General features: G+C 45.8%; 1 protein-coding gene across 1 annotated transcript; it reads left to right on the top strand.

Moving 5' to 3' along the window:
- Positions 1 to 291: 291 nt before the first annotated feature.
- Positions 292 to 25,070, top strand: duox (dual oxidase). Its single transcript, XM_031562313.2, has 32 exons — positions 292 to 355; positions 527 to 610; positions 692 to 856; positions 1,335 to 1,522; positions 1,755 to 1,956; positions 2,871 to 3,037; positions 6,010 to 6,070; positions 6,815 to 6,911; positions 7,156 to 7,246; positions 7,367 to 7,469; positions 7,641 to 7,813; positions 8,077 to 8,252; positions 8,451 to 8,569; positions 8,824 to 8,964; positions 9,122 to 9,235; positions 9,449 to 9,651; positions 9,866 to 10,051; positions 10,565 to 10,790; positions 11,164 to 11,257; positions 11,678 to 11,853; positions 12,176 to 12,248; positions 13,792 to 13,970; positions 19,421 to 19,651; positions 20,345 to 20,444; positions 21,149 to 21,198; positions 21,324 to 21,451; positions 21,624 to 21,777; positions 22,483 to 22,715; positions 23,461 to 23,619; positions 23,923 to 24,078; positions 24,489 to 24,617; positions 24,869 to 25,070. Exons 1-32 carry the CDS (start codon positions 292 to 294, stop codon positions 24,989 to 24,991), a joined length of 4,545 nt encoding a protein of 1,514 aa, XP_031418173.2. The 3' UTR covers positions 24,992 to 25,070.
- Positions 25,071 to 25,304: the final 234 nt, after the last annotated feature.

The following is a 25,304-nucleotide window of genomic DNA, read 5'->3' as shown; positions in this document are numbered from 1 at the left end:
ATAGGCTACTGGTCGTGTTGGATCGTGTTGTTAGATCTGGGTAAGTTGTACTATCTTAACGAGATTTAGAGTAAATCCTGTTTCGTTAGCACCTATTTTATTTTTTTAACTTACCGCGCTGTGCTCATTGATTTAGATTTTTGATTTAATCCAAGTTTCGTCCCTTACATTTAAAGCAGTTGACTCTGAATGAACACGCCGTGCAAGTAAGTCTCTCCCTTTCTGTCCCTCGTCCACTCAGTGTCCTCAGAAACCCTCGACACGAGCCGCGCTTGGATGCTCCCCGCCACCATGGATTTACGCAGGACGATCTGCAGCGCTGTGCTCCTATTGGCAGTGACGACCCTCCGTTCCAGTAAGTGGATATAATTTCATTCATGCGATTTAAGGCAAAAAAGTATTGAAAACTACTCATTACACTGCATTCACCAGAAGTTCACCTGCATTCACCTGGTTTTCAAAAATGGCAACTTCGACGAATAGTCTCATGTAATTAATATTGACAAATATGTCTAATTTCATTTAGATTCTGAGTCAAATGTTGGCTGGGAAATCCAACGGTACGACGGCTGGTACAATAACTTAGCTTCTCATAGCCGTGGAGCCGCAGGTAAGCTGAGGCACTACATTGTTCTCTTAAGTCTTATTTTTCATCTGACGCCTTCAAATAAACTACGTGTTGCACTCGCAGGTGAACCCCTGATGCGCCTTCTCCCCGCGCGGTACTCTGACGGGGTCTATCAGGCGCGTGGAGAGCCGCAACTGCCCAACCCACGCCGGGTCAGCAACGTCGCCATGAGGGGCCCGTCGGGGCTGCCGTCATCCCGGAACCAGACCGTCCTCTCGCTTTTCTTTGGTCAGTGAATATGAAAAACACTAACAAATATGTCCAACTCAACTGCCCAACTGTTTCGGGCCATCTGCTAGCTATGTTCTGCTGTGTTCCTGAGCTAGTTTTGCCCACACCGTAAGCTCTGATACACTTTAACGTTCACCATCAAGTAAAAATGGTGAATCAGGCTCAACTAATTAGATGCTCTGATGAAAGTGAAGTGTTGCTTCATGTTAGCTCACTTGCAGTGTAAAATCGTTCCTTGGGTCAGAGCTCTTACATACAGTTTATTAGTGGTTAACGCACAGGGATACTCTAGTCTAGCTTCGAAGACGGACCTTTTGAAATAAAGCCGTTATGCAAAAATTCTTTGCAAAAATGATTTATGTAAAGACAGGTGCATCTGTGAGAAGTAAATCATTAGCATGTCAAACGGCTCTCCCTAAAGACAGTTCTCTCCTGTGTTGTGTTCCCCTGGGTCCCCCTCGCCCTACTGGTCCAGGCTACCATGTTGTGTCTGAGGTCTTGGAGTCCCGCCAGCCTGGTTGCCCCCCTGAGTTCATGCACATCCCCATCCCGGAGGGAGACCCCGTCTTCCACTGGAACGCCACCCCCGCTCCCCTGCTCCGTTTCCAGAGGGCACACTGGGATCACGACACGGGCAAGAGCCCCAACAACCCCCGCACCCAGGTATCCAACTACCCCACGCTCACTCACCCAACTACCCTCACATTCAACTACCCCACACACACTCACCCAACTACCCTCACATTCAACTCCCCCACACACAGGTACCCCACACTGAGATACTTTTCACCTTGTGTGCACAGATGAACCGTGCAGTCTCGTGGACAGACGTGAAAGCCATGTTTATCTGTGTGTGTGTGTGTGTGTGTGTGTGTGCATGTGTGTGTGTGTACAGGTGAACCACGTCTCCTCATGGATAGATGGCAGCTCTGTGTATGGCTCATCCAGCTCCGGGGCAGACACACTCAGGAGCTTCTCTCTGGGGCTCCTGGCGTCCGGGTCAGAGTGGAACCTTCCCAGAAAGAGCGGGGGAGGGAACCTCATGTGGTGTGCTCCGAACCCCTCCACCAGCGAGACCGGCCCAGGGGGTCTCTATGGTAACTAATGATGCAACAGTAGCAGTGATGTTCTAGAACACAGTGTAAGGCATGTTACAGTTGATTTTACTATTAGCAGAAACGAAAACACGTGCATGTTACAGTTGTTTTTACTATTAGCAGAAACGAAAACACAGACATTGCACACAGATATTGCATTAAATCATGACACCTGGCAGGAGGATAGTACCTTGCGTTGTAGGTGCATTGCATGTTGTTTTGCAGACTTACAACCAGTCCCCACCAGACTAATGTTACCTTTCTCCATCCCCTTCCTGAGGGCTGGCAGGGCTGTGCCGTTGTTTGCGTCCTCACCGCTGTAGTCCCCAGGATAAACACTGCAGTGCATGATTGTCCTCTCCTAATCCCTCCATTATGTGGCTGCTTCTGTCAGCACAGCTGGCCTTTGTGCTGCGGTGGTGTAGTCTGCCCACATGGACCCCCAGCATTGCTTAACCTCAGCCCAGGAGAATCCAGAGCCTCCTTCACATGGCAGACGCTGGGTGTGAAAAAAAATCAGCCCAAGCTGCTGACGTGCATGTGCCCACAGCGAACACACCTCCTCCCCTGTCAGCCCGTGGTGTTGGGCTTAGCTGTTGGACATATGTGGTCAGCAGACAGCCTCACAGATGTGCTTAGTGCCAACTTCAGCAGGTGTTGAAACTGAGATTAGTGGGTCGTCTTTGCCCCGGAAGAATTGGGCAGAAATGATGTCATGGTTCTAGAATCCAACCAACGTCTTTCCCTGATGAGCCCTATGGATGGTGTAGTGTTTGTTTGTGTAGAGTTCCTGAGTAGAATGATTTCAGTGAGTGTGTGTGTGTGTGTGTGTGTGTGTGTGTGTGTGTGTGTGTGTGTGTGTGTGTGTGTGTGTGTGTGTGTGTGTGTGTGTGTGTGTGTGTGTGTGTATGTAGAGCTGGGGAATGCCTGGGCCAATGAGAACGCGTTTACGCTGGCTGAAGGGGTGGTGTGGTTTCGTTACCATAACTACCTGGCCTCCCAGCTGCACCATGTCCACCCAGCCTGGTCTGACGAGCAGCTCTTCCAGGGCGCCAGGAAGAGACTCATCGCCACCCTGCAGGTGAGTGTGTGTGTGTGAGACTGTGTGTGTGTGTATATGAGACTGTGTGTGTGTGTGTGTCTTTGTGTGTGTGTGTTTGTGTGTGTGTGTGAGGCTGTTTGTGTGTGTGTGTGTGTGTGTGTGTGTGTGTGTGTGTGTGTGAGACTGTGTGTGTGTGTGTGTGTGTGTGAGACTGTGTGTGTGTGAGACTGTGTGTGTGTGTGTGTGTGTGTGTGTGTGTGACTGTGTGTGTGAGGCTGTGTGTGTGTGTGTGACTGTGTGTGTGTGTGTGTGTGTGTGTGTGTGGTGAGGACTCTCTCATGCTGGTCAGTTTCTTCCCCTCTGATTCGTGTTAATTACACGCTGCATGATCCATGTGGGTTTCTGAAGCACACACACTAGGGGTCAGGAGGGAGTTGTGTGTGTGTGTGTGTGCGTCTGTGTGTGTGTGTGTGTGTGTGTGTGTGTGCTTGATTCTGCATGGGCTCATGACCTCCAGCACCACTCGTTAACTGTCTGCTTTCCAGCGACTCCAAACACCTGTGCTACCTGTTCAGTGTTGAGGTCTATAGGGTCATGTTACACCTGTGCTGTCTACCTGATCAGTGTTGAGCTCTATAGGGTCATGTTACACCTGTGCTGTCTACCTGTTCAGTGTTGAGCTCTATAGGATCATGTTACACCTGTGCTGTCTACCTGTTCAGTGTTGAGCTCTATAGGGTCATATTACACCTGTGCTGTTACCTGTTCAGTGTTGGGACCTGGAGTGTGTTGGAACAGTGATGACATTCCTCTGTTATCATGTGTATTAATTACTTATATTCTAGCTGTCTAAGTGATTAGTTTAACTGCTGTGGTGGTGGTCAGTGTTAGTCACCAGTGTTAGTCACCAGTGTTAGGTGTTAGTCACCAGTGTTAGTCACCAGTGATGTGGAATCTCTGGAGCTGGTGTGTGTGAGGTTGAACACCTTGCCTTCATAGTCAAATAAAATAAAATAAAATAAAACTTTTACGGCGCATTTCATACACGGAGGTAACACAATGCGCCTCAGTAGGAAAGAAAAGGGGGGGGGGGGGCACTTAAGACATACCTCTTAGATTTTGCTTATCACTCACTGTAACATTTATCTGTTTACTTATCTGCGTCTCTTTACAAGTGTTTGTAACCCCCCCCCCCCAGCAGCTGTCTCTTAGTTTGACGATAACCGTGCTGAGCAGTCCTTTACGGTGCCAGTGCGGTTAGTACGTAATTTCCTGTTTATTTATCTCTGGCAAAATCTGTGTGTGTAAGTGTTTCGTAACCGACCCCAGGGCAGTTTTAAGTTCTGATGGGAAAATACCTGTAAGCAGGGAACAGTTAATAATGGCTAGAATGTCCTTAGACACAGAATTAAAAAAAATGTGCTGGGAATGGGATCAAGAGGGCATGTAGACGGCTTCAGTTGTGACACTACTTTGCTCAGCATTTCTATATCAGCCAGTGCAAAAAAGCTCATACTGTTACAGCATAGTGGAAGGGGATCAGAAAACAAGACATTTGGAATTTCCTGAGCAATATTCATCCTAATGTTCGTTATCTTATCTCTGAAGCATGCTGCAAATTCCTCACATTTGGAGGTGGAAAAGAGACTTATCATCTACTTGTGGGTGCAGAATTTATAAGGCTGTCGATTTGTTGAAAAGAGCACCCTGGAATTGTTAGAATTTATAGATATCAAATTAGAGAAATTATCCTTCCTAGCATTTCTTATTGCTTTATTAAAGACTGAAAGATGATCCTTAAAAATATCAAGGTGGACCTGTAGCTTGACCTTCTGCACTCTTAAGTTTAATCATTTCCTCATTTCTCCATGGGGCTTTTTGTTTGCTGTCCTTAATTTTGTATTGAGAGTAGTTACTAGATTACTAACACATGATAGCCCCGCATCTGCGGTTTCTGTACTAGTTATGTTCATCATTACTTTTAAATTCTAAGTTAAGATAGCGTTTCTTAATAAAACATTCAGCACTACTTTTAACTTTAGGTACCAGTGCTGTAAAGAAAATACAAAAGTGGTCGGAAAGAGCAAGGTCACAGATAGACGATATAACAGTTGTAAGACCCTTTGTAATAACTAGATCAAGGGTGTGGCCACGGTTGTGAGTGGGTTCAGTAATGTGTTGTGTAAAGTCCATGGAATTCAAGAGATTCATAAAATCCCTGGCCTTTGAGTCGTTCCCATTATCCACATGTATGTTAAAATCACCAGTGATAATAATCTGTGGGACATTGCTTGGGTGGCCTTTACACAGTTACTGTCAGAACAGGAGGCCGGCACTTTAGAACTATGGCATGATATTCAAACGAGGCAAAATCATCGAAGGAGATGCTCCTGCAGCACAGGACATCCGTGGTTATGGTGGCTGTCCCGCCCCCTTTTTACCAGTTCTAATAGACTGAAAAAAGCTATAATTGGGAGGGGACGCTCCAATAAGAGCTGCAGACCCATTTATGTTTAGCCAGGTTTCTGTTAAAACATACAGTCTAATTTACGTTCACATATAAGATCGTTAATGAGAAATGTTTTGCCTGATAGGCACCTAATATTTAGCATTGCCATTGAAATATTTTCTGGATAGAGTGGCTGACAGGAAGGAGGAATATGCCGAGGTAAAGATAGAATATTCGCTGGGCTTCTATTGTTACTATTGTATCGATGGCCTTTGTTTTTAACTATGCGTTGGGTAGAGATTCAAATTGGAATAGGATTATAGGCGCATGCCATAATATTATACTAAGCAACCTGTTCTGAGGTAGTGGTGTTTCAATGGCAATGCTAAATATTAGGTCCCTATCAGGCAAAACATTTCTCATTAACGATCTTATATGTGCTCTGTAGAAAACATTGACAGATTCAGATTAATTTACATATACAGTGTTAGTAGAGTTAATACCTAGTCAGCTCATAATACTCTTCATAGTCAGCTCATAACTGATACTCTTCTTTCCTCAGAATGTTGCATTTCATGAATGGCTGCCCAGCTATCTGGGGAAGTCTCTGCCACCTTACCAAGGTAATGTATCTGTGTGTGTGGTTTTTTTTCATAGTGTGTGTGTGCGTGCAGTGTATGTTTTGTGTCTGTGTGTGTGTGTGTATGTGTACATGTTTGTGTGCTTGTGTGGTTTAGAGAGGGAGAGATGGTGTGTGTGTGTGTGTGTGTGTGTGTGTTTGTAGTGAGAGAGGGAGAGATGGAGCAATGAGAAGGATATGGACTGCTAACCACAGTGGCTGGTGTGTGTGTGTGTGTGTGTGCGTGTGTGTGTGTGGTGAGAGCGTGAGAGAGGTAGAGATGGAGCAGTGAGATGGATATGCGCTGCTAACCACAGTGGCTGGTGTGTGTGTGTGTGTGTGTGTGTGTGTGTGTGTGTGTGTGTGTGTGTGTGTGTGCGCGCATCTGAGGTGGCTCTTGTGGTCTGGTTAGGGCTCTTGATGCGCTACAGGTGCGTCAGCAGGGTGTGTGTGTGTGTGTGTGTGTGTGTATGTGGGGGTTGAGTTGCTGGGGGCACAGAGCTGCTGACTGGACACGTGCGGTCACAGGGCTCTGCATATTCCCCATTAGGGGATAGAGAAGATTGGGAAACATTAGAACATGACATGTTTGTTTTGTCATGTGTGTTTTCTCCAGTGGTGTGTCGGTCCTCATGAATGTGTTTGCCTCTAGCGCACTAAATGTGTGTTAATCTCTCGTGCTTGTTCACACTGCAACCAGGTGTTGTCTGTAGCGTATTTCCACTGACTGTGTAATAATGTCCCTCAGGTTACAAGAACTCTGTAGATCCTGGAATCTCCCCTGAGTTTGCGGCTGCAGCCATCAGATTTGGGCTAACTATGGCGCCCTCTGGTGTTTATATGAGGTACTAAAGGATCATCATAGCTTTTAAATCTTTTTTCTGTATTATATCTCCTCCACCCATCAGTCTCTCTCTCTCTCTCTCTCTCTCTACCTTTTCTCTCTCTGTGATTGTGTACTGGTCCCAATATGCAATATCTGCAATTTCCTTGCACGATATTATTATTATTAACAATACTTGATAAGCTGATATAAGAGAGTTTGTGTAGCTTTGGTGAAGAGCTGCTGTACATTGTGTGTGACTCCAGGAACAGGAGCTGTCACTATAGAGAGGTGGTCAGCAGTGATGGCAGCACATCTCAAGCCATGCGCTTATGCAACAGCTTCTGGAACCGACATGTAAGTCTTATCAGAGATGATCCCCCATTCACCATCTCCTGGCACCAAGTCTGGTTAGGGGTGAGAGGCTCACCGTCCTGTCTGTCTGTCGTGTCTGTCTGAGATGCTGTTCTGTTGCAGAACCCTAACCTGCGGACGGCTGAGGATGTGGACGAGCTGATTCTAGGCATGTCCTCCCAGCTTGCAGAGAGGGAGGACAACATCATAGTGGAGGACCTCAGAGGTCTGTGCTGCCCTTCCTCTGCTGACTGTAACACCACATTGATTATAGCTCTCTATATATATCTCAGCCATGCTGTATTTATTGAACTGACCTGGTATTGAGCTGAACCTCTGCAGTAGCTAAATGAGTCCTCTCCTCTCCTCCTCCCATCTTTTCTCTTTTGTTGGTCAGATTACATGTATGGTCCATTACGCTTCTCCCGTTCGGATGCGGTCGCCATGACGATTCAGCGAGGCCGGGACTTTGGCCTGCCCAGTTACAGCGAGGTCAGAGAAGCTCTCAACCTTCTGCCACTGGACACCTGGGCAGACATCAACCCTCAGCTTAACCAGAGCCATCCACAGGTAGAATCAAACCTGCGTTTTAAAGTCATACCTGTCTTAGGTCATCCACAGGTAGGATTACATGAGCATCTGAACAGGGAAAACTACCCAGGTTCTTCTACAGGTGTGCTAAGCTGTGTGTGTGTGTGTGTGTGTGTGTGTGGTCAAGGTTTTTCATAGATGCAGTTTTCTCCTGTGGTCTACACTGCTTGTCTATGAAAGCGTAGCGCAAAGAAGACCCTGTGTTTAAACTGTGCTAATGCTAATCTCCTGTGCTGCGCCAGTTGTTTCGGGAGCTGTCTGACCTCTACGGTAACGACGTCTCCAGACTAGAGCTGTTTCCTGGAGGTCTGCTGGAGTCTGTGGACGGGCCTGGGCCCGTGTTCACCGCCCTTATCTCCGATCAGTTCCAACGAATCAGGAACGGAGATCGGTTCTGGTTTGAGAACAAGCAGAACAAGTAAGAGTAGGACCGATGCTTACAGACTGACCAATCAGAGCTGAGCTCCTTACAAACTGACTAATCAGAGCTCAGCACTGGTCCTTAGGGGGTTATCACATGGAGAAACTATTCAAATATTATGGTCAATGTTATTTTATAATACATCATAAGGAGATATAAGTATAAAATGTGCTATTATAATGTGGTATTTCCAAGATTGTTCACAGAAGAGGAGATTTTGTCCATCCGTAACACCACTTACTATGATGTCATCATCGCTGTGACAAGTGCGGAATTTGGAGACATTCAGAAAGACGTGTTCTTTTGGAAGAACGGTAAACACACGCGCGCGCACACACACACACACGCGCACATGCACGCACGCACGCACGCATGCACACACACACACACACACGCACATCCTCCTCATAATGCTCTAGCCTTCAATGAAATTATGAGCCTGGACCTGGAATCAGAGTCCTAAACTAAGCCCTAATTGATGTTGTAATGGAGCATGGTTGGACTTGTGTGTGTGTGTGTGTGCGTGTGTGTGTGTGTGTGCGTGTGTGTGTGTGTGTGTGTGTGACAGGTGACCCCTGTCCTCAGCCTGGGCAGCTGAAAGCCTCAGATCTGCCCCCCTGCCCTCCGGCCTCCTCCATGGACTTCTTTGACAACGGCAGCAAAGCCGGCTTCGGCATCTTAGTCATCGTTCTCTTCCTCTTCCCCGTAGGTCAGTTTAGCCCGCGTCTGTCTGATTGTCTGTTTCACTGGAATAATGAGTCATGAAGCAATCAATCAATCAATCAATCAATCAATTTGATCTGTTCCACAGAACAGACCTGCAGTTAATGTGCTCTCCTCCCTCCCTCCCTCCCTTGTGTACCTAGTGAGCTTCCTGGTGGCTTGCGCAGTGGCCTTCTTCCGTAACTACAGGTTCAAGAAGTTTCAGCAAAGCTCCAAGTCGACCAGGAAGGACAAAGAGCCTTCAGCTGGGGTCACAGGTCTGTTTGGGTGTCAGAGAGACAAGGCTGGGGGGGTTACAGGTCTGTTTGGGTGTTAGAGAGACAAGGCAGCAGAGAGGCAACTGTGAAAGAAAGGGAAGGAGATTGTTGTAGGTGTATGTATGTTTGGATAGCGAGTTCTGTGTTACCTACCTAACCCAAACCTGTCTCTCCTCCCTGCTCCTCCTCTCCTTCTCCTCTCCCCCTGTGCAGCGTGGGAGTGGCAGGGCCCCGGTGAGTCCCCTCTGCCCGTGTCCGTAGAGGTGGATGAGAAGCTAAGTCTGCAGGTGTGTGACCCCGCGGGCGGCCTGCTGCGTTCCCTCAGCCTAGGCTCCCAGAGCCAGCTGACCATCCTGCTGTCCAGCGACCGCCAGCAGAGGGCGCTCCTGCTCAAGGTGCCCAAGGAGTACGATTTGGTGAGTAGCTCAAGCTGTCCAGATACAAGCTGTGCTTTCACTGCATGCTGCCACCTCCTGAATGTTCCTGCTCCTCCTGAATGTTCCTGCTCCTCCTGCGTGTTTCTGTCCTCCTGCGTGTTCCTTCTCCTCCTGCGTGTTCCTGAATGTTCTTGCTCCTACTGAATGTTCCTGTTCCCCCTGCTCCTCCTGAGTGTGTGTTCTGTCCTCTCAGGTGTTGCTGTTTGAGGATGAGGTGCGGCGGTCTGCGTTCCTGGGTCTCCTGCGCTCTGAGCTGGGCAAGCGGGAGCAGCATGTGAGTGTGAGGAGCGTGCGGGAGAAGGAGCTGCTGAGGGAGGCCGTGACTAGGACTCAGAGAGCCCAGATAGTGGAGGTCTTCTTCAGGCATGCATTTGCCAAGGTAACACACACACACACACACACTCACACAAACACACATACATGCACAAATACACACTAAATCACACACACACACATGCACACACACTCACACAAACACACATACATGCACAAATACACACTAAATCACACACACACACACACACATGCACTCACACAAACACACACACACACTCACACAAACACACATACATGCACAAATACACACTAAATCACACACACACACACACACATGCACTCACACAAACACACATACATGCACAAATACACACTAAATCACACACACACACACACACACATGCACTCACACAAACACACATACATGCACAAATACACACTAAATCACACACACACACACACACACATGCACACACTTACACACAAACAAACATACATACATGCACAAATACACACACTTAGACACACACACACACAGATACATGACCACGCGCTCACACACACACACACCCTCCTGGAGTTGTTCCTCCTGCTCAGCTGCTCCTCCTGCGCTCAGGTGCTGGACATAGACAGGAGCGATGCGGGGGACCTGCGAGGCGTGTCCAGCCGCAGGACCAGGGAGGCGCTGCAGTGTGAGCTCTCAGGGCAGGAGTTCGCCAGCGCCCTGGGCCTCAAGCCCAGCTCCCTCTTCGTCCAGTCCATGTTCACGCTGGCCGACAAGGACGGCAACGGATACCTGTCCATGCAGGAGTTCCTGGACGTCATCGCCATCTTCATGAAGGGTCAGTCCAGATGGACCCTCAGCCTGTATTACAGAGTGACCGAGATGCAACACAGAACGCAGTTCATTTCTGAATGTTTGGAGTCCTACAGGGTGAAACATTAGGAACAGTGGTTCATTTCTACAAATGGTCGAAGAGTAATGATAACACTAAATGGCATCATAGCTCATAAGCTTAGTTCAAAATGTTATAAGAATTTCAGCCTGTTCATGTCAACTTACATTTTCTAATGATTAGCTTGGTGCGGCCAGTATCCAAATACTACCAGTATATTCCAGTAGGATGCTGTGTGGATGCATGTCGTGTAAATGTGAATGTGCATATCTATTTTATTCTGGTTAATTGCATGCTGTGTGAATGTGAATGGATGCAGGTACACCAGAGGAGAAGTCCAGGCTTCTGTTTGCCATGCATGACATCGATGGAAACGGCTTCCTATCCAGAGAGGAATTCTCCACATTGTTGAGGTTTGCAACCACTGCAGTCTTCTGTCTGTCTGTCTCAGAGTTACAGTGTCTGAAATAACCACTGGAAAAGCGGCTGTTACTCACAAACAGATGTGATTTGGGTTTCGCAGAATATGTTTACTTGCCAAATGTTGCTATGTGTCCCTCCCAGGAGTAGCGCTGTTTAGCCAGCTAGCACGGCCATGTGTCCCTCCCAGGAGTAGCGCTGTTTAGCCAGCTAGCACGGCCATGTGTCCCTCCCAGGAGTAGCGCTGTTTAGCCAGCTAGCACTGCCATGTGTCCCTCCCAGGCGTAGCGCTGTTTAGCCAGCTAGCACAGCCATGTGTCCCTGTAATGCTGGTTAGCCAGCTAGCACTGCCATGTGTCCGTGTAGTGCTGTTTAGCCAGCTAGCACGGCCCATATGTCCCTGTGCTCCTCAGGTCCTTCACGGAGATCTCCAGCGGCTGCCTGTCGAAGAGCCAGGCCCAGGAGGTCATTGAGGCCATGCTCCAGGCTGCCGGGTTTGATGCCAAGGAGCAAATCACCTGGGAGGACTTTCACCTCCTCCTCAAAGGCCACGAGAAGGAGCTGCAGTTCGCACAGCTCAACATTAAAGGCAAAGAGCGGCTGAATGATTGCTATGATAATGTGACATTTTGTAGAATACATGCGTTATTAATGTGACACGTTATTAATGCAACTGATACGTTATTAATGTGACACGGTATTAACGCAACTGATCCGTTATTAATGTGACTGGTATGTGATATATGTGTTGTTAATGTTACTGGTGCGTTATTAATGTGACTGATTCATTATTAATGTGACTGATCCGTTATTAATGTGACTGACGTGTTATTAATGTGACTGGTGTGTTATTAATCTGACTGGTGTGTGATAAATACGTCGTTAATGTGACTGATGTGTTATTACTGCAGGAATGGAGATGGAGGGTAAGAGCAGGATGAGCCGGCAGCACAGGGTGTCTTTCATCAGCCCACAGAAGAGCGGGTGCGTTAGGGTCCCCTCACCTTCCTCACATCCATCCACTCTGTCTTCTTCAGATGCACTAATCTAAATCTCGTTCTCCAATACTGTGGGAAACTGAGAGTTGAATGTTGCCTGTCTGTATTTTGAAGCTCGTCAGCTGAAGGAGAGACAGATTTCCTCAGCAAACCTGTTGATGGTTCGGAACTCCGCAAACGGCTGGGGAAAAGGTAGGGATTGGTCCAGTTCTATGTGTACGTTCACATTTACATTTAGTCATTTAGCAGACGCTTTTGTCCAAAGCGACGTACAAGAGAGAGAACAGTCAAGCTACAAGCAATAGAAACCTGGTGTAACAATAATTACTACTTTACATAAGAAATAGAAAAACGAAAGGCAGGGAAAAGGCAGGGATTGGCCTAGTTGTATGTGTAAGGCGGGGAAAAGGCAGGGATTGGCCCAGTTGTATGTGTAAGGCGGGGAAAAGGCAGGGATTGGTTTCTTGTGACGGAGTGAAGTCTCATTCTGAGGTTTATGAAGTGTAACTGGCCAGATCAGTGAAGTCTCATTCTCAGGTTAATGAAGTATAACTGGCCAGATCATGAGGTTTTCCTCTCTGCTATGGGGCAACATACAGCACGCTGATGTAATAATTAGTGTTTAGGTTGTTATTAGGGGTTTACCTCTCTGTTCTGGCGTACCCTACCGAATGCTGATGCCCAGTACACTCACCCAGTAATACGTGTATTAGTGTTGGTGTTGTCAAGCAGTAATACGTGTATTAGTGTTGGTGTTGTCAAGCAGTAATACGTGTATTAGTGTTGGTGTTGTCAAGCAGTAATACGTGTATTAGTGTTGGTGTTCTCACGCAGTAATACGTGTATTAGTGTTGGTGTTGTCAAGCAGTAATACGTGTATTAGTGTTCTCACGCAGTAATACGTGTATTAGTGTTGGTGTTTTCACCCAGTAATACGTGTATTAGTGTTGGTGTTGTCATGCAGGGCTCCTTCTGTGCTGTGGGGTGCTGAGGTTGTAATTAAGGGCTTTGCACACAGGTGCTGTGAGAGCACTGGGAAAGTGAGCTCACGTCTGCAGGAGGAAATCTCACTCTGTGGTTTACAGCGGAGCTGACCTCGCCATCATTTCAGATCCTTTACTGTAGCTGTGATACACCAGATCCCCACGCTGCCCTCACCGTAACCCGATACACCAGATCACCACGCTGCCAACACCACAACCTGATACACCAGATCCCCTCACCGTAACCTGATACACCAGATCCCCTCACCACAACCTGATACACCAAATCCCCTCACCGTAACCTGATACACCAGATCCCCTCACCGTAACCTGATACACCAGATCCCCTCACCATAACCTGATACACCAGATCCCCACGCTGCCCTCACCGTAACCTGATACACCAGATCCCCACACCGTAACTGATACACCAGATCCCCACGCTGCTATATGTCGGGAGAAGGTGTGATGTTGCTTCACTGTTTTGTGTGTTGTGTTGTGTTGTGTTGTGCTTATAAATGCTTGGTATAACTGTGTGATCTCCAGGCCGGGCCTGTCCGGTGCTAAGCTGTATGTGAAGCCTCAGAGAGAGCGCTACAGCAGGAACCCCGTCCAGCAGAAAGTCCAGCAGTTCAAGCGCTTCGTGGAGAACTACCGGCGACACATCGTCTGTTTCTGCGTCATCTACGGCATCTCCGCCGGAGTATCTCTCGAGAGATGCTACTGTGAGTTTACCGCCGCAACCTAACCCTTCCCCTAGGGCTGGGCGGTATGACGGTATATACCGTGCAACGATAGAAATGTGTCTACCGGGAGAGATTTGGCCATACCGTTTCAACCGCGGTATACTCTTATTTTGAAATCCAATCGATTTATTTTTAGATAATGACCTCCGAACTATACAGCATCCCTTTTATTATACAGTAATTCGCCAAAACGATAGACATTCCTCCAAAAATACCTCTTTAACGATTTTGTTGCCGTTTTGTGATTTCTGCTGAGAAAAAAATAGTTCTTCAGGCACTCTAAAGTTTCAGGTGTTGCGTAGCAACCCATTACTTCCCGTTACGTTAAATGACCGGACTACTTGCGGAATGATATGAAAGATGGTCAGCGGTCATTACATTTTCGCAGCAGTGAAAATAAAGAAATTACAGACCGGCGAACGTTGGGGTGGCCCATTCAAATCAACGGAACTTTTTTGAACATTCTGAAGAGCCGTATAATACGATACCCAGTACAATTTTTAAGCACATAACCTGCAAGGACTGTCATGCCTACTTGTTGAGTAATCCTCGACTGTTGGGATATACTGAAAAATATGGACTGAAAAGTGTCTAGTGTAGGCATTTTTTTTGGCAGATTCTGTTCAGTATTTCAAAGTGAATGAGCTGTGAGAGCACAAGAACAGTGAGCGTCTAGCAGCGATTATCATAGACATACATGTATGCTTGTCAACGGCGATTACGGCCAAACCAACAAGATTCTAAGTAACATGGAGACAAAACTTTTTTTGGTACTCCACGTAGATCATAAACCCTTGAATATAAAAACGACTCGTTTGAGAATTGTTTGAGAAATATAAACGCTATATTGCTTTTTATCCAGAAAAACCACAGCTCCATCATTTACTTGCGTCTGTTTACATACCAGTCATCACCTCGTCATCATGTTAGCACGTCGCAGCAACGGGCTGAGGCGGTCAATGGAGCGTCTATGTATATGTCTATGTGTAATGGCCAACTTCTTAATTTTCTTATTTTAATATGTGGCCATATAAAGAAAATATCTCATCATTATTGCGTTAACATATAGACACACATTGAAAAGAAAGTTTTAACACTTGAGTTATCTTCTGAAAGTACATTAACCCTCTGAAGTCCACGCTCCCTGTGCAGGGATATGGTGGTTTTTATGGGGAATTGCTTTTAAAGCTCAGCCAGTTTTTGTCGGAGAGACATAGAAATTACACCCCCAGAAACCTTGAACCCTTTTCTTTTCAAATTTACACAGTTTGAAACAAATATATAAATAAGCACTTTGTAAGGAGAATAGGACTAGTCTCTTGCACTTTTCAGTCTCTGAGTGAGGTTTCAGCTCCTAACGACCCGCCCATTAGCAAATGACAGCTATTCATATGATAAGGGTATGGTAATTCAGTGATCTCTATTGGGCCATGGTGTGTCAAGAAATCCTGTGGGGGGTACGGGCCACAAAGACATTCCAGGGCCATTAGGTAAGGGCCATTGTTCTTGTCTGAGGTGTCCCAGGTGTGTTTACACCTAAAGGGGCTTTTATACTCGGTTTTAACGTAGAAACGTACGCACGTAAGATACATAAGCGCTGTTTTAAGCCCCTTGCGCAGTTACATAAGACGTAAGTGCGTCCGCCAAAATTTGTAACTATCCAACAAAATCCTCCTAGGGCTCACGTACCCCGCAAGACTGTGATTGGCTGCTAACCGCATCCTTTCAGGAGTCTCACATTTCCGGTTTTCATAGCATAGTATCGCCATTTTTAAAGGCCAAGGCAAGACTACAATATTTTTGAATCATGAATAACCTGCAGACCGTCTCACAAGCCTCTTCTTGATGATTATGAACATACACAACAGAAGAGGTCCGAAGATATGCGCATCTTTACAAACCCTCTTTAAACACTTATAAGGACCTCAAATGACCGCGAATTCATGGATAGAATACTATCCCATTCTCACAGGAGAAATTACCTGAACAGCAATCAGCATATTTGTCAAACGCGATAAAAGATACTGCTCTGAAATATTCCTATTCCATACTGAATATTCTGTTTAGATCAAAGGTTTGTTTTGACATACCGTGATATTTCAGATGATAGTTATGTGATAGGCTCTACCACTATGTTGACATTTAAAAACCGTTGACTGCGATTGTTTGGTGTTAAAAACCGTTGACTGCATTGTTTGGAGAGAACGCGCTAATTCACCGAACAAATACTTTCATATTCATTTTCCACCACTTGTTAGCCATGTCATCCACTCATATTGATGTGAATCAATCAATTGCACCCCTGAGGCAAGCGATAGAATGGAGCCTGGTCTGCTCATACACAAAAGTTGACATTAACGTGAAGTGGAGTTAATTTGCGGCCAACACCATTGTATTACAAGCAATGACATTCACTCATGATGAGAAGGTACACATGGCGATTATCTCGCCTTCTATCTTTCATCTTTGAATAATGTAACTTATAAACACGGCATTTTAAAGCGCTGTGGCCGTCATTAAAATATGTATCAATAAACGAACTTCTGCATCATGTGATCTGTCTTTTTTCGCCACTTGTTAGTCATGTCATCCATTCATATTGATGTGAATCAATAAATTTCACCCCTGAGGCAAGCGATAGAATGGAGCCTGGTCTGCTCATATACAAAAGTTAACATTAACGTGAAGTGGAGTTAATTTGCGGCCAACACCATTGTATTACAAGCACTGACATTCACTCATGATGAGAAGGTACACATGGCGATTATCTCGCCTTCTATCTTTCATCTTTGAATAATGTAACCGTTAAACACGGCGTTTTAAAGCGCTGTGGCCGTCCTTAAAATATGTATCAATAAACGAACTTCTGCATCATGTGATCTGTCTTTTTTCGCCACTGGTACTGGTACTTTCATATTCATTTTTCGCCACTTGTTAGTCATGTCATCCATTCATATCGATGTGAATCAATCAATACTAATACAACTTTAACTGTGATGTGTTTTTGTTTCATTTCGCAACCTATTTACTGTATAATCCAAGATAGCAGGTGCCCGTTGGTAAATACCCTATTTCACATTGTATTTGCTTAAAACACACAGATGTAGGCTACTGTCAAATCAGAAAGAAAATCAGCTGTCACTCGGCTATTACCTGACCAATAGCCTACCTTTCAAACTCGGTGATAGTATTCACAACTAATTTGTCCTTCATTCTACCAAATATGATTAAACGGCATATGTTATTGCACACGTGAGGCAAGCTGAGCCCGGTCTGCTCATACAAAAGCTATCATTAACGTGAAGTGGAGTTAACTTGCGGCCAACACATTGTATTACAAATACTGACAACATAGCTACTCTCATGATGATAAGGTAGGCCTACACCTGGCGATTCTCTCGCCTTTTATCTTTCACCTTTGAATAATGTAACTTATAAACACAGCGTTTTAAAGTGCTGTGGCCGTCATTAAAATATGTGTCAATAAACGAACTTCTGCATCATGTGATCTGTCTTTTTCGCCACTGGTACTGAATTGCCAACCTTTGTATTTCGTGTAACAAATGTATTCATTTTCCTTTGTCCCGCTGCAATACATATGCTTACTTCACTCAACATTCAGAAGAGAAAGGGAGATAACCCCGGAGTTAAGAATATAGATCACTTCGGCTCTGGAGCAGTAAACAAAAGTCTCCCCTGTAATCTCAGACTACGATTAGCAGGAAAGGTTAACAACAGGCTAATTAATAAAATACAATACTTAATAGACTAACAATCCAATATTTATTTGTTTGAGTGTTGTTTAGTGCAACGGGGGTGTATGATCGTTATTGTCTATAAAGTAAGGCATTTTCAACAGAAAAATCTCCCGTTCATAGTGTCCATTCGCGTCATGGGGTAGGCAAAAAAACGTTACTCCACCTACTGTTCTGGCGTTGAATCGCTTTGCAACAAGCACAACCCTTGGGGAACCTTAAGGAACCATAAACCAAAACGAGTCCGCCGATGCAACTGCGCGGTCAGCCGCACCCGTAGTTACAGAGGTGTAAATCTACCTTAACTCATCAATATGCATTTGTAGGGACACTAGTTTTGAAAAGGTACAGCTCACTCTAAAATTATAAACATATAGTAGTGAAACCACACACACTTTCTAAATGCTAAACTCACCTTTGTAAAACTAACACTTATGTTTACAAAGTTCAGAGTTCAAAAGCCTTGCTCCAAAATCTTTACAATGTATTTTTTGTACAAAGTCTGAGCACCTCTGAAAGTATGTTTTTGGAAGGGTTTGTTTAGATTTGATTTAAATTCAATCTTTTTTTACTACATTCCTTTCATTCCCATGTTATTATTGCTGAGGTATTCTAGAATATAATCATACATGCCACTTTTGCCTCAATGTTTTTAGTTAGGTGAAATAAACTAAAATATCAAGGCATGGCAGACTACCTAAGAGAGTGAAAAACAGGCTCGGACTCAGTAGTGTTAAAGAACCACTGAAACATAAGCACTGGACTAAATGCCACAGAAAGATTTTTCCTTTTTCTTTACATACACTTTGCTTTAATTTTACTATTTAAAGATTCAATGGATACTGGCCACTATTGCTTAGGCCAATAGCCTATTGAGGCAGTATTGTTTCTGCACCTTAAGTGTTCTTAAGGGTCAATAAATAAATGTCTGTGGACACATTTCGCCACAACTGAAGTGTCCTCTTTTTCAAAAACCCAAATCTGGTCACCCTACGTATAATAAACCGTGATATATACCGTAACCGTGATATCAAATTACAAATACCGTGATAGAAGATTTTGGTCATATCGCCCACCCCTACCTTCCCCTAATCCTAACCCAAACACAGAGCCAGCAGCACCTTCTACAGGAGTCTGTGAGGTAAAACTAACCACACACACAGAGCCATTGCAAACTTGAACAGGAGTCTAAAGGGTTTACCACAAACAAGGAGAACCTTCAGCAGAAGCCTGTGGGTAAACAACTACCAACACAGACACCATATTCCTGCACAGGAGAGTGAATACAACTATTAGTAACACAGTAACTACAACTACTAACAGCTAACAGACTTCAAGCCCTCCCAATGTCCTTAAGCAAAGCTCTTTGCATTTCTGTTTTTTTCTGCATTTGTGGTGTTATAGTGGTGGAGTGAGTTGACCAGTCCTGCACTGTGTAGTGTCACCTCCATCACAACATTGTGCTCTTCTCTCTCCTCCTATCTGGGACACTGACACTGACTCACAGGGATTTAGTCATGTCACTTTCCTTTCAATGTTTCTCTAAATCTACCATTTGCTTAACCTCACTTGTCAGTTGCATTGGATAAAACGATAAATGTAAACATTCCTGTACTGGTAGAGTGTCTGCAGGTCCACAGACTAAATGGTGTGATTCCTCGTCCTTCTGTTTAGACTACGGCCTGCAGGCCATCTCGACTGGCATCCCAGAAACCTCGGCAGTGGGAGTCATCGTGTCCCGTGGTTCAGCGGCGGCCATCTCCTTCCTGTTTCCCTATATGCTCTTGACGGTGTGCCGGAACCTCATCACCAAGTGCCGCGAGACGTTCCTGAACCGCTACATCCCGTTTGATGCCGCCATCGACTTCCACAGGCTCATGGCCATGTCCGCCATCATACTGACAGGTCAGAGGTCACACACTCGGGTGCAGCTCTGCCGAGGAATAGTAACGCTGTACACCCTGTTAGGAATTGGTGGTGATTCACAGAACTCAAAAGCACGACTCAGCACTCAGTAGTAGAATGAAGGGGTTAACGTTTTACTTAACAAGGTTTGGTACACGGGTAGACAGTCCAAGAGCAGGAAAACAAATCCAAATGGGAATAGGCAATAGAGAAGTCGTTGTACAGTCCAAGGTCGGCAACACTAGAAACTTAATTAAATATCACGGAACTTGAGACAGAGAAAACACACCCGGTATAAACCACATATTGACTTTGCATTTAGATGGTTTCTTTTCATTGCCTTATGCCTTAACTTAGCAAAACAATCCCCCAGTGAAATACATGAAGACTATAGGAAGACAGTCCCCCTGACAGTCTTGAATGGCTGATTGGTCATCTGTAATGGCTGATTTGTGATCTGTAATGGCTGATTGGTCATCTGTAATGGCTGTGTAGTCATCTGTAATGGCTGATTGGTCATCTGTAATGACTGATTGGTCATCTGTAATGGCTGATTGGTCATCTGTAATGACTGATTGGTCATCTGTAATGGCTGATTGGTCATCTGTAATGGCTGATTGGTCAGTGTGACTGGCTGATGTCCAGAGCCTGACATGTCTGAATGACGTCAGGCCCTCCTCTGTCCCTCTGCAGTGGTGCACAGCTTGGGTCATGTGGTCAACCTCTACATCTTCTCCATCAGCGAGCTCAGCATCCTGGCCTGCCTCTTCCCACAGGTGCTCCCCAATAACGGGTCAGTCACTGTCCGCAGGACTCGAGCCTGTGATGAGATTGCACACATTCTCACACACACACACACACACACACACACACACACACACACACACACACACACACACATTCACTCACAGACACACACACACACACACACACACACACACACACACACACACACACACACACACACACACACACACACACACACACTCTCAAGCTCACTTTTAGAATGAGCTAATGCTAACACTTATGGATGCTCTCATACTCACAGCCTCTCACAGAAAAAGAGGACTTAAGATCTTACTGTATAGACAACCTGCCTATTCCTCATAGTGTCATCTGGCAACAAGATAAATCAGAGCCATTTAGAGTCTGTCCTTCATATAAGGCAAGTTAGACAGCAGACTTATATAGCTTAACTGAGGCTGGTAAACACACCTTCATACTGTCAATGGCAAAAACACCTCACCTGCCACACGTGCAACAAAACAAAACAATGAAGGACAAACAACTGGTCAAGCCCCTTGTAGAACTAAAGGATATTTTGAAGAGCGGGACTACATGCAGAATCAAATCTGGCCAAGGATAGGTTTAGGGTTAGGGTTAGCCATCATGAAGACGCTCCACTGTCTGCTCTACATACTGTAGATAGTATTTGTGAACGCAAACCTTGAGTACTATATGATTATATTTTTAGTTTGATTGTTCTTTGTTTTCTAGCTCTGAAATGCCATTTAGATGGACATATTGGTTCTTTCAGACAGTTCCAGGTAAGAACATATGGAAATGAGTTCCACCAAGTATCAGGAGTTTTTATAACCTCTATTAAATGTGATCAGGAGTTATTAAAACTAGTCTACCCCCATCTCTGAACCCCCACCCCCCACTCCCGCAGGCATGACGGGGATACTCCTCCTCCTAGTCTTGTCCTTCATCTACGTGTTTGCGTCACGCTACTTCAGACGCGTCAGCTTCAGGGGATTCTGGGTCACACACTACCTGTACGTCATCGTGTATGTGCTGGTGAGTCCTGCTCCTACTCCTGCACCTCCCTGCACCTCCTCATCCAGGAGCTCAGCTCACCGCCTCTCCCTCTCCTTAACAGTGTGATGCTGGCTGGCTGGCTGGCTGGCTTTGAGGTTCTCTGGCTTGAGTGTAAATATGTCTCTTGTGTCCACCTGTCCTCCGCCCACAGACCATCATCCACGGGAGCTTCGCTCTCCTGCAGCAGCCACGCTTCTACATCTACCTGATCCCCCCCGCCCTCCTCTTCCTCCTGGACAAGCTGATTAGTCTGAACAGGAAGAAGGTGGAGATCCCCGTGGTGAAAGCAGAGCTTCTGCCCTCTGGTGAGAAAAATGCAAATCCCTCAGCAAACTTCTCTTTGAAGGAGCTGCTCACCCTCAGACGAACTCTGGGAAACTTTTGCCTCGTTTGAATTATTCACAGCAGCTCCATAGAACTGTTTCAGCATAAAACTGATCAACAGAGAGAATATGGAAGCGATAGTTTAACACTCATAGAAGCCATAGTTTAATCCTCATAAAAGCCATAGTTCAATACTCATAGAAGCCATAGTTTAATCCTCATAAAAGCCAGAGTTCAATACTCATAGAAGCCATAGTTTAATCCTCATAAAAGCCATAGTTCAATACTCATAGAAGCCATAGTTCAATACTCATAGAAGCCATAGTATTTGGTATCATATTGGTATCTTCATGTTAGCGTTAGCGTGTGATTGGTATCATTATATTAGCGTTAGTGTGTCATTAGTATCGTGTTGGTATCTTTATGTTAGCGTTAGCGGGTAATTGGTATCATATTGGTATCTTTATATTAGCGTTAGCGTGTCATTAGTATCATGTTGGTATCTTCATGTTAGCGTTAGCGTGTGTTTGGTATCTTTATGTTAGCGTTAGCGTGTGCTTTGTATCATGTTGGTATCTTCATGTTAGCGTTAGCGGGTAATTGGTATCAGTGCACCTGTGATGTTCGTATGTCGGCATTATTTCAATGAGATGTTAGCATCTTGCTCCCACTGTGCTCGGGGTCAGGTGTGACGTACCTGGAGTTCAAGCGGCCGCAGGGCTTCGCGTACCGCTCAGGTCAGTGGGTGCGCGTGGCCTGCCTGGAGCTGGGCACAGATGAGTACCACCCCTTCACCCTGACGTCTGCACCCCACGAGGAGACGCTGAGTCTGCACATCCGCGCCGTGGGGCCCTGGACCAGCAAGCTCAGGGAGCGCTACAACCCACAGAGACGCCAGGAGATGGGGGGGTACCCCAAGGCAAGAGCACTTGTAGTTATTCAGCTCAAGGAGTGCCTGTATATATGGCACACTCAGCACATACACAGACACACACACACACACACACACACACACACACCAATGTAGTCAAACAGCACTCTCTCTCTCCCTCACACACACACACACACACACACAGTGTGTTAATAATTACCTTATATGAATCATGTGCTTATGTTAACAGGAACATGGCGTTTCTGTGTGTGTGTGTAACTTAGATTATTAGGCGCCACTTTGTCTGCATATGTGCAAGAGCATGTTTGGGTGAGCTCATTGGTGACAGGGTCGAAATGTGCTCTTGACCATGGGAAGAACAGACATCCTTGCAAGACAAGAAGCTCAGTCGAGGACTTGACTGAGATGTTAAATATTTATGGCGTCAGCATAAGATAAATATTAAGTATATAAACCCTGTGCGATGTTAGTGAAATTGCTTCACTTTCATCCTTGTGCTGTGAGTGAGCCCGATTGCAATTGTTCTTGTTGAATAAATATACTGATTGACAACTCCGGAGTCCTGAAGTAACTAGGGTGAATTTTCACCTATCACACACACACACACACATAGTCATGTAGTCACTCAGCATACACACACACACACACACACACATGCTCATATATAGTAGTCACACAACACACACGCACACACAAACACACTCTCATGTAGTCTCATGTAGTCACACACACACACACACACTCATTTTGCTCTCCCTCCCCCTGCCCGCAGCTGTACCTGGACGGACCCTTCGGGGAGGGGCACCAAGAGTGGACAGACTTTGAGGTGTCTGTTCTCGTGGGGGGTGGGATTGGAGTCACTCCATTCGCGTCCATTCTGAAGGACCTGGTCTTCAAATCCTCAGTCAAGTTCAAGGTTCAGTGCAAAAAGGTACTGAGTTTAAACTAATAGAAGTGTGCTTTAGACAAACTAAAGGACATCTACTGGGTTTGAGTTTGGATTTCTAAGAGTTCTACTGTATGTTCTCATATGAGAATTCTTTTGTATGTTCTCTGTGGAAGCTAAGCTGTGTGTTCTCTATGAGAGTTCTACTGTGTGTTCTCATATGAGAATTATTTTGTATGTTCTCTGTGGAAGCTAAGCTGTGTGTTCTTTAGGAGAGTTCTACTGTGTGTTCTGTATGAGAGTTCTAGTGTGTGTTCTCTACGATGAGGCTGTGCTCGTCTGTGTCAGGTGTACTTCATCTGGGTGACGCGTACGCAGAAGCAGTTTGAGTGGGTGTCCGACATCATCAGGGAGGTGGAGGAGGCCGACAAGCAGGAGCTGGTGTCAGTGCACATCTACATCACCCAGCTGGCCGAGAAGTTTGACCTCCGGACCACAATGCTGGTGTGCAGCCTCTTAAGTCTCCTTCACCACTCTGATAGCTCTCTCCAGTCACATACGCAGCCTCTTAAGTCTCCTTCACCACACTGATAGCTCTCTCCAGTCACATACGCCATGCTGCTGTGCAGCCTCTTAAGTCTCCTTCACCACTCAGATAGCTCTCTCCAGTCACATACGCCATGCTGCTGTGCAGCCTCTTAAGTGTGCCACACCACTCTGATAGCTCTCTCCAGTCACATACGCCATGCGGCTGATAGTCTGGGCACAAACACACTCCGTTCAAATATATAGTGTCATCATAGAAGAGTAAATATATTTGAATTTTTCATTCTCTGGTTTGTATGTAATTGGTGTGTCTGTCTGTGTGTGTGTGTGTGTGTGTGTGTCTGTGTGTCTGTGTCTATGTGTTTCAGTATGTGTGTGAGCGGCACTTCCAGAAGGTGTGGAATCGGAGTGTGTTCACCGGACTGCGTTCCGTAACCCACTTTGGCCGCCCCCCCTTCATGTCCTTCTTCAGCTCTCTACAGGAGGTGCACCCTGAGGTACGCCCCCCCCAACCCCCCCCTCCAACCCTAACCCCCCCCCCCCCAGACCAGGTGCTCACATGACCTACAGGCGTGTGGTCACATGACCTACAGGCGTGTGGTCACATGACCTACAGGAGTGTGGTCACATGACCTACAGGCGTGTGGTCACATGACCTACAGATGTGTGGTCACATGACCTACAGGTGTGTGCTCCTTACCCCTCCATCCCTGACCAGCTCTCACTACCAGCACTGTGTCTGTTTCAGGTGGGGAAGATCGGAGTGTTCAGCTGTGGTCCGCCGGGTCTGACGAAGAATGTGGAGAAAGCTTGCCGACAGATGAACAAGCGGGACCAAGTCCACTACATGCACCACTACGAGAACTTTTAAAGATCCTGTTTAAAAGCCTGCTTCATGCTCCATTACGAGAACTTTTAAAGATCCTGTTTAAAAGCCGGCTTCATGCTCCATTACGAGAACGTTTAAAGTTCCTGTTTAAAAGCCTGCTTCATGCACCATTACGAGAACTTTTAAAGATCCTGTTTAAAAGCCTGCTTCATGCACTATTACGAGAACTTTTAAAGATCCTGTTTAAAAGCCTGCTTCATGCACCACTACGAGAACTTTTAACAAGCGCTAAATGTACAGTTTGTAGTTGGATACTGACAGATATCTTCCCTCTGATTGAGATGTGCCTTCCTCT

This window comes from Clupea harengus, chromosome 3, assembly GCF_900700415.2.
Source record: "Clupea harengus chromosome 3, Ch_v2.0.2, whole genome shotgun sequence".
Taxonomy (NCBI): Eukaryota; Metazoa; Chordata; class Actinopteri; order Clupeiformes; family Clupeidae; genus Clupea; species Clupea harengus.
This window is presented reverse-complemented; position numbering and strand designations above follow the sequence as displayed.